Below are 14,399 nucleotides of genomic sequence, written 5' to 3'. Positions count from 1 at the left end.
ATTAATTAAGGCATTCCATCCATCACTTTGTTTTTTGATCCCTCAGTTAGTGAAACTGTGACATCCATACACAACATCCTTCGTCCATGCCCCAGCAAATAAAGACAATAGCCGCACACACTCCATGTGGATCCAGCACTCCGCTGCATTTTCGCTAGATTTGCGCTGTATTCTATATGCATACACACATACACTTTAAAAAACCAAAGGTTACAGGGATGTTATAGTTAGCTTCCGAATTTACTTGCACAAAATCACAGAAATTCAGCAGAGTTGTTTCAAGTAACTATAACTCGCGCCCTAAGGTAACTATACCTTGTGGCCACGCCATGCACAGTTTTTTCTTCAATTATTTGACTGATAATGTTTCATTTATATCTTTAATTATGTTGTAGAAGTGGTCATGAGAGCTGTAATATCTGGGGTAATTAGCAGTGCATGGCAAGGGTGCAAGTTATAGTTACTTGAAATAACCAACTATAACTGCTGAATTTCTAAGGTTTTGTGCAAGTAAATTCAGAACCAAACGATACCGTCCCTGTAACCTTTGTTTTTTAAGTAACTTTCGATGTTTTTTTTAAATTCAATTTCCTAACTATAATGTCCCTGTAACCTTTGTTTTTTTCCAGTGAGTGCCTATGTTTTTTTTTTTTAATTAAAGTAAAGAAATTTTAATTACTATGCGTTAATCCAACCACACGCGGCCTGAGGCCAACACCATATAACCACCCAGCCAACTCCCAATAACCACCCAAACCCATGCTGCACATGATGGGGGTTGGCCGCAGGGAGTGTCTCTCTTGGTGGGAGACTAGGTGTGAGAGTGTCTGTGACAGTGTCTGTCTGGGAATGAGAGGGAGTCTCTGGGTGTGAGAATGGGCATGAGAGCGTCTGAGCGTGGCTGTGCGAGTGTCTGTGTAGGTCTGTGAGTGGGTTTGTCACAGTCTGAGTGGGCCTGAGAGTGGATGCATGATTGCTGCGTGGGTGTCAGTGTCCAGTTGGTCCCACCATTACAAACTTTTAGCCCAGGGGAGGTGGCTGTCCCCGAGGATCAATGAGCCTCAGGATGGGTGCCACGTTTGTCCCCTCTTTTTTTTTTTTTTTGTGTCCATATAAATCCAAATTTGAATTTTCTTTAGTATCTCAAAAACTACTTATCGGATTTACACCAAATAACAAAAAGGCACTTTCTGGCCCAAGAGCTACTAATTCTGCCAAATTTGGTGTCATTCCGTACAGCAGTTCGGGATGTAGTCCTGTTCAAAAAACCTCTGGGAATTAACATGGGGAAAACAAGATCCAAGGAATTGAAACGCATGTGCTGTGCTCGGATGCCCTTTAACTCACTGTCTTGTGGACGAGACTTCGCAGAGCAGACACTAATTATGAGATAGTGCAGCGGGTTACAGAGCCTACTGCTGGTCGTCCCTGCAAGCACGAACATGTTATCAAGCCTCTCCACCATCGATAAAACAGGTATACTTATGCGGGTATGTAGTAGTAGAACATTGTTTGGGCCAAAATAGCACCTTTTAATTACAGCACTCAAAGTTTGCGCCAGCAAGCGCTGTTTTGATCCATAAATGCTGGACATAGTTTTAGAAATGGTTGGAGTCAAGCAGAGATGCCCAGCGTCACACAATACCCGTTTTTGAGTTGGTATTAGAGCCCATGGGCTCTCCATTTCCAGGCCCTGAATTTAAAAAAATGTAAATGTTCTGCTGGGCAGAAGCTGAAGTTTAAGAAAAAAAGACTGCGAGCTGCCAGGCTTGGGTGGAGCAGGGGGGAATGCCGCCGAGTGCGAAGTCTCGGTAAAGCACATTCCGGTCAGGATGGTTGGCTGCTCACCAGAAACAATGAACTTCAAAGGGACTCACAAGTAGAACTGTACAAGAAAGAGGGTGGCTTTAATCATGGGCACAAAAACAACGTCACTGTGAAAATGTTTAGGAAACTCAGTGAGAATTTTTAAGGAGAAAATGGTGGGACACTGTTTTGAAACTGGCCATCCATGGGGCCCATCGGGTGCTGGTGATGAGGGTGGAGGGGGAGATGGAACTAAGAATTTGATTTCAAACTGCTCCTGCCACGGACAGCAGAGGTATCTCTCCGGATTTACCCAACACTAGTCCTTTGAACATACCCGTAGGCGCAAAAGGAAAGAGTGGGCCTGGACACAGTGCACCCCAAGAAATACAAGTAATAATCCCCGTTAGAGGTACAGTGAAGCCAGAGGTGGCCTGACCTACACAGAAATTGAGAGATTTTCTGACGGGCAAGAGCCATTAAAAGGAAATAGGCCTGGGGGATAAGCTGGTCTCCTTTCCTCAGCGCCACAGGCCTTCGAGGCACCGACCCGACAATACAGCTCATGATATCCATATTGGAATCTGCAACACGATGGCTAGAAGTGTTACACAATATTGTTATTTCTGCTGGTATCGCAGGGGTCAGGATACTATCAGATCACGGAGACCTTAACCTGAGACCACTAGCTTCAAAACCAGCTTTACGATGTACAAAGGAGGGGGCCCTTTGGATACCAGGGGTCGCAGAAACACCACAGCTTGCACTGGGAGCACAGGGTGTGGTGCAGAATAAAACTACCAGCAGGCCACAGGCTGTCAGCTTTGCTTTTAACGAGGGTTTCAAAATACATTAATTGCTTTGCATTATTGCCATTAGGTAGTCACTTGTTTGCAATAAAGTGTTTTTTTGATACGTTTCATGATTTATACGATATCTTAAGCAGGATTAAAATGCTTTATGCAAAAAACAGATTGTCATTTAAATTGGTTCATGTTTACATGATTACGGGTTGGATAAAACATTCTAGAGTAAACATAACATGGAGAAGCAGGTTTTGCTTGTTTGGGCTCTCCAACTGCGCTTCCTCCTGTAGATTAAGGTGTGTATGATTAACAAAGATTACTATACGATACCAGGCCATACCATACTATATAAAGACATACCACACCGTATCATAGCATACTATACCATATCACACGATAACCTATCATACCTTACTATACTGTAGAATGCCAGGCTATGCCATACTATACAACGAACAGGACATAATATGCCATAAAACAGGCAATATAATTATACACAACGACAGACCATACCATATTACAAAATGATAGGCCATACCATACCATACAGTACTATACAATTAAAGGCCTAACCATACACTAAATTGACAGGCCATACCATTCCATGCCATACTACAGAATGTCACACCATACCATATGACAGGTCATACTATACAATAAAATGACAGGCCATACTTTACCATACCATACCATACCATTACAGCCCATACTATACAATGACAAGACATACCATACAACACAATGACAGGCCAAATCATAGCATACTTTCCAATGGCAGGTCATAACATACACCATAGCACAATACCAACTGACAGGCCATACCAAATTATACCATACCGTGACAGGATAAAACCATACCATGCTATATAATGGCAAGCCGTACCATACTACACAATGGCAGGCCATACCAAACCATCTCATAGTATCCAATGACAAACCGTACCATACCAAACCAGAGCATAACATTTCAAGTAATATCATACTATACGACTGCAAGCCATACCAAGCTACACAATGACCGGCCACACCGTACTAAACAATGTCATGCCATACTATATACTACCAGGCTATTCCATACTATACAATGACAGGCCATACCAAACCATCTCATAGTATCCAATGACAAACCGTACCATACTAAACAATGTCATGCCATACTATATACTACCAGGCTATTCCATACTATACAATGACAGGCCATACCATTCCATACAACACTGTACAATGACAATCCATATTATATTATACTATGCAATGACAGGCCATACCATACTGTGCAGTGAGAGGCCATACCACAATATACAATGACAGGTCATACGATTCCATACCACACAATGGCAACCATGCCATGCTATTTAATGACAGGCCAAATCATACCATACTATTCATTGATAGGCAATACCATTCTATAAAATGACAGGTGATACCATTCTATAAAATGACAGGCGATACCATACTATAAAATGACAGGCGATACCATACTATACAATGACAGTTCATATAATACCAGGCCAGACTACACTATACGACAGGACATACCATACCATGCACTGCAAATACATGCCATACTATACATCGAGTCCATACAATTCGATACCATAACAGATCTACCCATGCCAAAGTTATCAATCATAATATTATATGGCACATAACAAGAATATATACACAGGCATTTAAAAAATATATTATAATACATGGTAGCATAATAATCCTTTTGTACAAAAGTTGTACAACAACTGAAAACAAAATATATATTGATGAACCCAATGTGTTGCATAGGCAAGACCTACTGCCTTTGCCAATGCTAGTTAATAAGTGTTTTTAAAGCAGATGAAATGTGAACACAGAATAGCTTGTAGCTTAACTACCCATAAAGGAAAGCAGAAAGGCCGAGCCAGGTTTTCGAACCACTAGGTTACAGATACCTCTGCGGCTGACGCATCACCCACCTAGCTATGCTGTTAGCTGATAAAACCCAATGAAGTGTGGCTGGCATACCAACAAGGGGAGGGAGTGTTGGGCAGTGAAGAAAGAACCTAAGAGAGACCAACTGTGAATGCAGCAGGGGTGGGGTTGTTTTTCAAAAGGGGAGATACCAACACTGAGCATTGGGTGGGGGGCAGGGATTGCGGGGGAAAGCAAACAAGAGCAAAAAGGGGACAAGGTTTCATGCGTTTAAAGCACCCAAGCATTAAACACAGTGCAAAGCGAACGAGTTGCAGGTGCAAGCATGCAAGAGGTCAACTGGGGGCACGAGGTTGTTTTGGAGAGGGTGCGGAGAAGCAAATGAGGGAGACAGCTGTGAATCACATGCACTTTCATGGAGTACAGAACCACAAACAAATTAAGTAGCTAACTAAAAGTTAACAGTGAAAGGACACAAATGAAGAGGAGAAGTTCTAAGGGAGGGACAAACACATGAAGGACAAAGCAAGCCATCAAATTAGAAGCAAGCAAAAAAGTGATGATAAAGCCAAAGGTTAAGAGAGGGCAGGCTTTAGCCCACTACAGGTTCTTGCTATGCTGACAAGAGGTCTTTCTTCTACCAGACAGTGCTGTCTGGGAGGCTCGACCTAAAAAAAATAAAAAAAAGCACAAGAAAACACCTTCATACAGCTACCAAAATGGCACAGGAACAGGTCTAGACAACTGCCAGCCCAAGTGACTTTATGCCAGTGAATTAAGCCCAGTCCGCCAAAGGCCATGCTCAGAAACACCACATTTAGTTTTCATGCTGAACAGCAATACATTCCAACTTACTAAAGATGTTTACATAAAAGGGTAATATGTGAGCCAATGTTAGTTTACGGTGCTGGCCCGAATTTAAATTGAGAATGCTAATTTAGGATAGAGTTTTATTTAAAAAAAAAAAATAATAAAAAAAAAAAAAACACACAACACACCTCCTCCTCTTCTTCTTCTTCCTTAACCCATTCCTTGCTAAGTAAATGCGTCCAATTACTTCAATGCAATCTCCCGTTCCCAAAGCTATTGTCTATTATTAATTATAAAAAATAAAATAAAATAAAAAAAAGAAGGAGCAAACCCTTCCATAAATCCCATCACTGCCGAAAGCGCTTCTGTTCCTTTTTGTCTCCTTCTCTTTACTGCTGTTGAAAGGTTACCAGGGGTCCTTCAGTATTTGTTCCGCTGCTTCTAGGAAGGTGCTGGGACCCTTCACAACATTTGCAGGACTTTTTCTAGGGCAAGGTGGTTTTGTTTAGTTAGTCCCACTAGGATAGCCGCCTGCAGAGGACTTATGCGTTATCTTAACGCTGTCCCATAGTGCAGGAAGGCCCAAACTTCTGTTTACCACTCTTTCCCCAGTGCATCGGCCGCGAGACTCTACAATTCCACCTCGGTGGGTGCCCTGGGTCCCACTACGCTGTTGCTTACAATGGCAGGCCCAGGTTGGCTCTGCTTGCTGAACGCAGTGAGGCATTGTAGAATCGCAACCCTTGTATGGGGGCCCACTGATGTTTATGGTGCTAGGGGCCAGACTTTAGGTTGTCTAGGGGCTCCTTATCAAATACAACTTACCTATATGACACTACCTGGAGTGGTTTCTGTCCAACAAGGTTTCCTTTTTTCTTTCTTCATTAAGTCACCAGGCTTTACAGAGGCAGGGGAGGTGCTTCCCTAGAAATTAGGGAAGGGAAAGGGGAGTTAAGGCTTTTAGATTGCCCTGTAATAATTTCTCATTAATACAGCTTCTAATTTCAAAACTGTTTAGGGGTTTGGACCCTTAAAGAACAAGTGTTCAGGGTTCCTTCCTTTCCTGGGTTCTTGAAGGTGTATGAGAGGTTCCTCAATTTCAAAGTTTTCTTATTTTCTTGTAACGACAGCGAGAAGGAAGGCACAGCTGGGTGCCCTCGATCCCAAAGTCCTTCAGTTTCCAATACACAGCTTTTCATAAGGATCAGATGGTCATCACTTCTGCTTTACAACCAGATCCCTCTGATTCAACTGTTGAAAAATGTATTTGAAGAAATTAGCAGAACACAGAAAATCAAAGAATCTTTGCATTAATTTCTTTCCAGTTGAAAGAAGTGAGAAACCACCTTCTTCCACCTAGGGTCATGGGTGAAAACTGTAATTTTCCTAGCCCATTAGGACTGTGGTAAAGTGATTCCTGGTGCGGTGAAGGCTCACTCTATCACAGGAATGGCGGCTTCTTGGGCAGAGCGGGAAGGGGTTTCTACTGCAAATATGTACAGAGCTGCCACCTGGACCTCTCCTCCCACTTCTAGGTCTATTTCTCATTACAGATTATCAATTGAGAACCCTGAGCAACGTGCAATCAGATCAGAGCTTAACAAGAAGTCCATTTCGGCGTGATTGTTCCTTTCTTTCCTTTTTCTGTGGCTAAATGAGTATTTTTGTTTCTGTTGGGCACCCTGCTTAGGAGGAAAAAGAGTAAACAATAAGAAAGAAATAAACGAGAATGAGGAAGGATTCGGAGCTTGGGCAGTCCTCCCTGCGTACGGACTGGGACGAGGAAGGAGCAGAGGAGGTAATGCACGGATTACTTATTGGTAATATTCATAACATCAATACTTCCTTACTCGTCCCAGTAATTCCAGCCTTCCAACCCCAACACTACTTCCTTCACCAGCCTTCTTTTTGAAGGACGTTATGTACAGGAAGAGGTTTCGGGAGGCATGGGATTTATGGGAGGGTTTTTCTCCTTTTTATTTATTTTCAATAGTAATAGACCAAAGGGTGATTGAACTGAAGTAAATGGGCACATTTGCTCAATCTGCAAGTACCAGGACGTGCAAGTAAGACTCGGAGTAATAAAGATTACTGGAAAGTAATCCAGGCAGTTCATGAGATATTTAAAACCACACAGTTAGTCATTTGTTATGCATCATCGGAGATATCAGCACTCAGTCCTGTATGTGCACTTACCGTCAACGTCATCATCTGAGCCAATCAATTCCTGACATGGAGAGCACTCTGCAGAGGAAATGAAAGTCACCACAAAAAAATAAAATAAACTTAAAAACACGGCTCTTATTGGAAGATGCCAATTAAATTATTTTCATTGTGGGTGTTCTCTGACATTAACATTAACCAAAACACTACCCACAATTGATGCATTCCTGTCATGCACTGCAGATTTACTCAAGAAGTTTATGTCTAGATACAGGTAATGCCTGAATTAAAGCGAGGCTACAGCTAAAAACATTTACACTAAAAATAACCGGGTCAGAGTAAAAGATTTCAGTTAAAAGAAGCGGCATAATCTCTCACCTAGTGATATCAGTGTTTTCTTCACACCCAATATACTCGATGCACTGGAGGGACCTCTGAAGCACCGGTGCCTGGGTGTTTTTGCTAATTAGGGAGAATGAGGACAGTACCAGACTCCCCTTTCCAGCAAACAAAATAAACATCTTTAGTACTCAAGGATACTTTTACAGAACCCGTTCATCCTAAAGAACGAATGGGTTCATAATTGAATTTTGATTTCTGCTAACTACCCTCTCTGCTTTAACTGCTGAAGCACTCCGGTTTACTCAATGCCGCAGAAAACGACGAAAGCAGTCGTTGCTTGAGTAGCTTAGATTTAATTTACTAACACAAAGGTGCAAGGTTCAGCAGGGATTTCCTTAATTTTAACCCACTCATCCCACACAAAGTACTCCGCTCGGACAAGCGATATCCAAAGGAACTCCATCAGTGTTGGAAGATAGCGTTCTTGAGGCTGCTAGCATATACAGCCAATGGTCTTCGCTTGAAGCACAGAACATGGAGTCACAGACATCAAACTTCCTATCACTGTAAAATTGTGCCTGTTGCAAACAAAAAAATGCAGATTTAAAATAGCTCTAACATGAGGACTATTAACTAGTAGCTTAGAGGTAATAGCGCGCACAAGCTGAAGACTATGCATGAGTTTACAAAGCGCCCCGTAATCCATCCACGAAGTAATCAGTCTAGGACGTCTGCTAAACGTGCAAGGAGATAGTACAAGCGACATCTGCCCAACACCTCCCCTAATCGGGGATTCTCCTAAATATTAATCAAGTGCCACAAATGGGAAATTAGACAATAAACCACCACTGTCAACAGTATTCCTTCGACCTTAAAAAGGCAGACTGTCACCCTTCAAACACACATTCCCTGTACATCAGCTGATTACTGCATGAACAGTGACTATAAAAACACCCCATCCCATTGCATTATATCCCTGATAACATAATCTCAATGATAGGACACATGCCTTTGTAAAAAAGCATGTTACATTTCCTTGCAGCATTTTTTAATGCTCAACATACAATTTCTTCCTGAATTTTATCCTGTTCAGAACTTTGCCAGGTTTCTAAAACATGAATGTTTCAACTTGAACTCTATACATGTGCACCGATGATGAGGATTGTTTATTCAGTGTTTCATTCAATTTAGCCTACACCCCAAAGTACAGTAAATAAACTATGTCACTAGTACTTAACATAATGGCATTGACTTTACTTCACTTAAGCATCTGGTCAATGTTATGGCCACAAAGAAAGAAGTCTTCTCGAAACTTCAATCTTACAGAGAAGGAAATAGCTGAAGCGTCTTGTTCACCAAACTGACCACCATCAGGTACCATGGGGTCATGGGTCTGTGGCCGGAAGAAATACAAGCTAAATAGCAGTCAGATGCCTAAACAGCCTCCTCGGCAGTGGAGGAGTCCCCAGACTTGTTCCATTAGCCTTCAGTGGCCAAGGGAAATCTTACAAACGTCCACCAGAGCACATTTTGACTAGGTGAAGCAACACATACATAGCATCATGCATATAGCAAGCTGGTGTTCTTCTACAGTGCCCAGTGTCAGAATGTCATCCATGTGCTCTTATGCCATCTCTTGGTGCTGGACTACCTAGAAGCGGCAAAAACCTTCCATTTCTCAAATAAAAGACCTATGTATTGGCAATCACCCACAGAAGTATGTGCCAGTCACTTTCCATATGTTTTCTGTTGGAGAAAGCAAATATGGGTCCTTCGTGACCAGACAAAGCACATCTGTGAACCAGGCTTGGCAAAGTCATATCAGTTCAGTCTTTTATTGGTATTAGAGAGCTGGAAAAAGACATAATAGAACACATCTGACCTGTTCAACATCTGGCCATCAATTAGCGAGCGAGGCTCCATAACCATTCAGGAAATGAACTGGTTGCATCTGGTGTTCAGGAATCGGCAAAGGAGCCTTTTGGCGCACAATCCCAGGCTTCAAAAATAGAGTTAAGGACTTCTAAAGAATATCTTATTTGTGTGGCAAGAGAGAATACACATTCTAGCCGTTCATGCTATTGCTGCCGATCCTCTAGATTTGGGAGACCGGTGAAAACATATCCTGATGGCATTCCCACACAGCAAATGAAACTTGGAATAGCTGAGAGGAGCAGGTGTCAGAAGGAACGACTGGATCTATCCTATGGTGCTGCAGAAGCCGGGTTAGTCCATAATCAAACTCTCCTTCTAATCTGGGTGCAGAGTCGCTAGAATAAGAGGTTTTACCTGTGGGCACTTGACACCCTTTTCCTCGACCAGGAGACCTTGATCCAGCAGACACTAATTGCTTGTTATAGGGTCAAAGTGGTCTGGCTTCTAATCATTTTAAACATCTTTGGAATTATTATATTATTGTATAGGGACAAAATGATGACCTCTACTTAGGACAGTTTAGCCTCGCTAGGTCACACGGTACTGCACCTGTTGGCCAACATTCAGTAAAATGATGATAGTGCACAGACTACAAGCATCCAACAACTGCTTGCCCAAGTAAAAGACGCAAAGGTAATGCAGGTCTCCATGAGCAGACAGGAAGTGGCAGGACAGTTTAAAGCTGAAGAGAAGAAGCACTATAAACTAACAGGGCTTAAGGATGAAGATCGAAAGGAGAAATGGCAAATATGAAATTAAAAAAAAACATTCATGTGTATCGGAGGATAGATGTCAAGTACTAGATGAGTGAGAGAACCAGTTTCCAAACCACAGCACTGAGCAGAAAACAACTGAACATGTCAAGTCCAGCATGCATGCAGGAAACTAAAACTAAACACACTGGAGCACACTGTGGGATGTTTGGTCCCGGAGGTAAAGCTTGGGGAAAAAAAAAATGGGTAGGTTTCTGAAATATTTTTCCTTCTTGTTTTTTCTTCGCCCTTTTATCCGGGCCCCATTAACTTAGATGACGGCTGAGGCACACAGAACTACAAACGAGGAAGTCAAAAGGGAAGTCTATAATAAGCAACTAGGAATATAATAGATGCATAGTAGAGATGGGTGTGCCGCTTGAAACCCTGAGCCATGCTCGAGCCAGATGCCTACATCTGGCTCAGTTTGAGGTCCTCTTGGACCCTAACCAGCAAACTCTGCATGTGCTTCTTCTAGCCACCCACGCTCCAACCCAGGGGTCTCCAACCTTGTCTGTGACAAGAGCTACTTTTGTTGAATGAAAACCGCCCAAGCTATTAATGTTAGTAATGTATTAGCGGCCACTCCATTCAAGATTTTAAGCTGTGATCACATCACTGCATCTAGCAGGGTTGCCAGGAGTAAAGTTAATAAAAAAAAAAAATAAAAAAAAAAAAAGAAGGAGCATTATGAATTTGGAATGCTACTACATGGGTAATACATAACAGCCATAGCTGCAAATCCACTGACACCCCAAGGTAATAGTAATATGAGTGATAAGCCCAACGTCACATGATTGATCACTCAAATAATAGCTTTAAATACATATTGGCAATTTAGCCATTTTTCTCCAAACATCTGCTTATGGGTTCAGAAAATACACTTTCATCTCAAATACATGCTTTTTAATTTCGCTATACATATATCAATTCAACCTAGCAAAAGCTTCTATATTAGTAGAGTGGGTTGAACACAGGAGAGCTACTTTTAGGTAAGTAGAGAGCTACCAGTAGCTCACGAGCTACTCGATGGAGACACCTACTCTAACCTAATCAGTCAAGAATGAATGGGGGGAAAAAAGCATTAACTCAATTTAAAACAGGAGTGAGAAAGAAAAAACCTTGGATTGTTCCCAGCTTCTCTGTTTGGCCGAATTGTGTGATTCTAGGCAAATATTTTATTTCACAGTGCTTCCTTTTTTCTTATTGCTTTTGAGAGCACTTTAAAATACATGAGGTAATGGTGCGAGCTACATCAGCACCTCTATTGTGTCGGAATGAAAGATAATATAATGTTGCTCAAGGCCACCTATAAAAGGTGCACATGACAAATTACTTGCCCCTTAATTCTCTGATAGCATTGTTGTTATGGCAGGGGGTAATGGGCGCATGAATATTTTTAAGTTTGTGTTTAAAAACTGTCACTGAAAGGCTTCTGCAGGTTAAGGAAATATTTTTATTATTTTGAAGGATCTTCTTTATCATGTTTTTATATGGTGTTTGTCACACAGTTTACATACAATACATTTTCAGGGGTAGGTTTGCGCACATGCTCTTAAGAGATCAGCCAAACGCTCTGCCTTCCCTTAGCTCTGCAAGGCCGAGCTTGAATATTTTTTATGGAACTAAAAGCTTGTACAGAGATGTATTGTTGTTTGCCTGCAAAAATTTAAACGAAAAATAGTTATTACATTTGCTGAGGCTGTACAGAAATGTGGCAAAGACTTCAAGCACTGGAAGACCACCAAGTAGTTGGAGACTGTAAACAAACAGTTGCTGTATTTTGCGAGAACAGAAACTGAGGCAGCGTGCAACCAACAGCAAAGCTTCCTTAGTTTGACAATGAAGAAAAAATGGATTGTAATAAACTACAATTTTGTCAAACGACAGGCTTCAGCTGCTAACCGTATGCATCTCATGAAGTAAATACTGTCAGGTTACATGTATTGCTCGTGTATTGTTTTAATGATAAAGACAATTTGGATAACGTGTTATGAATTTTACAACGTGCTTTCTTTGTGGTCAGTGGCCAAGGCCACGCAAATAAACAAATGAAATGACAGGTGAAGTGGCAATCTTATTTATAACAGGGCCACAATGATCACCTATTGCATTATAATTATTAATAAGGGCTTGTGCTTATTCTGCAAGGCAGCCTTTTAACGAGTACCATAGAGCTGGATGGTTTCATGGCATTAAGTCAAGTTGTACACAGAGCTGAAAGAGATGAGCGTGCCATGACAGCAGCGACTTCCTTGGTTCCTTCCATGCACTGGCAGGTGGCAACATTAGGGACACCCAGGCACTGTGAGTCTTTCTAGTCTGTGATAGGCTGTCAGTATCACAGATCCTGCACTCATCTGCCTCTTGCTTCCGCTCCCATCAACTTCCTGTCCCAGCCTTCTCACTGTGGGACTACCTTGCCTGCTCTCTGCCACACTGCTTAAGATCATTCTTTTCCTCCAGTCCTGCAACAAACCACCAAATGAAAGGTGATGGGACAATTTAGTTGTGTGCCAGCCTTACCGTAAGGACATCTCACAATATCAACAGTACAAGTGCTGCCAAGGATGGATATCAAAACCACTCTCCTCTACAAGACCATGAGCTCTCAAGAAAAGCAACGCCAACATCTACAGTAAAACAAAGGTTTGTGTTCTCACTACAACCAGGGACATCTTTGAGAAAGACTCCATGCAACTCATTCGGAGTGATACCATGAGAAATATTTCAGACTGCAGGTAAATGGAAGCACCAAAGCTGTATCACTGAAGTCATTCCTTGTACAAAAAGGTTCCTCTCCATTTTGACTTCAGTCTCTCCCAGAAAAGGACAGACATTTCAGAAACAGTTTGTAAATGTATGCATCAAATCCTATCCATGTATTGGCTCAATGTTGCTACAGACCATGGTCCAAACTTCGCCATAACTCACACTTGCCCCACTCAGTCACTGAAAAATGCTTCACTACAAGACAGATGTCTGAAGGTGATGCACCAAAATATATTGCACACGCCTGAAAAGAGGCTATGATGCAACCAACAGGACTTCTAAGAAAACGTGTGGGACTACATGTCACTGGAGTGCATAGAAATAGCTAATGTTTAATAAAGAGCACGGTAATATTTCATGCTACAGTGTAACCTCCGACCAGCAAAACATGAAAAGAGATTTGATAATGCATAACGATTTATGTATGGAGCAAAGCAATGTCTTGCAAGTCGTACCTCTCTTTGAATCACCATTGGACAACCTCTTCCCTTCTTTACTCTCTAGGTTTGCCCGGTCTTTCAGTTTCTTCTTGTTCGACGCATCATCAACCCCATGAGAGGTTCTTCTCTGCCCAGTGGCAGCTGCGCTGCTGGACATCTTTACCCGTTTGATCGGCACAAACGGCTCAGTGGGGTCGGTGATGGAGTCTGGGTCAGGGGTTTGACGTTTTCTACCTGGCCCGGCTATCTTGGCGACTCTGCGAGGTCAAATTCTCCAACAATGAATAAATGGCTGGGAAATAAGAGGAAACAAACAAAAAAAAAAAAATTAGAAAATATCATCCAATAAGTACAACATCAAAAGTCTAAGAAAAGCTAGGATCAAGATGCACTGACCAACAAGATCAGCTGGGCTGCACCTGTTAAGTTATTACTATTTGTAGAGAACATGTTCACCAATGGTTTCTTGGCGCTAACAAGGTAAAAAGGCCAGTTCTGCTCATAATTCCAGATACTATGCAAACATGTATCTGAGCTGGTGCTTTCTCACCACACAAACATTAGTGATGCAAAACAAGTGTTTAAATGTCAAGAGTGTCCCGTCCATTTGCAACTGTGGATGTACAATACATGGCACTGTGTGAAAAGTACACATCTTGAAGTGGGCA

General features: G+C 41.9%; 1 protein-coding gene across 4 annotated transcripts in view; it reads right to left on the bottom strand.

Moving 5' to 3' along the window:
- USP19 (ubiquitin specific peptidase 19) overlaps positions 1-14,399 on the bottom strand; it is a 458,230-nt gene that overhangs the window by 414,440 nt on the left and 29,391 nt on the right. For 2 of the 4 annotated variants that reach the window (XM_069206190.1, XM_069206191.1), the window contains exon 2: positions 13,747-14,023. In XM_069206190.1, coding sequence (XP_069062291.1) covers positions 13,747-13,888 — 142 coding nt within the window. In that variant the 5' untranslated portion in view covers positions 13,889-14,023. Of the gene's footprint in view, positions 1-7,523; positions 7,572-13,746; positions 14,024-14,399 lie in introns of those variants that run through there. The other 2 variants (XM_069206188.1, XM_069206189.1) reach the window with 2 other exon arrangements.

The sequence above is a fragment of the Pleurodeles waltl genome, chromosome 9, assembly GCF_031143425.1.
Source record: "Pleurodeles waltl isolate 20211129_DDA chromosome 9, aPleWal1.hap1.20221129, whole genome shotgun sequence".
Classification (NCBI taxonomy): Eukaryota; Metazoa; Chordata; class Amphibia; order Caudata; family Salamandridae; genus Pleurodeles; species Pleurodeles waltl.
This window is presented reverse-complemented; position numbering and strand designations above follow the sequence as displayed.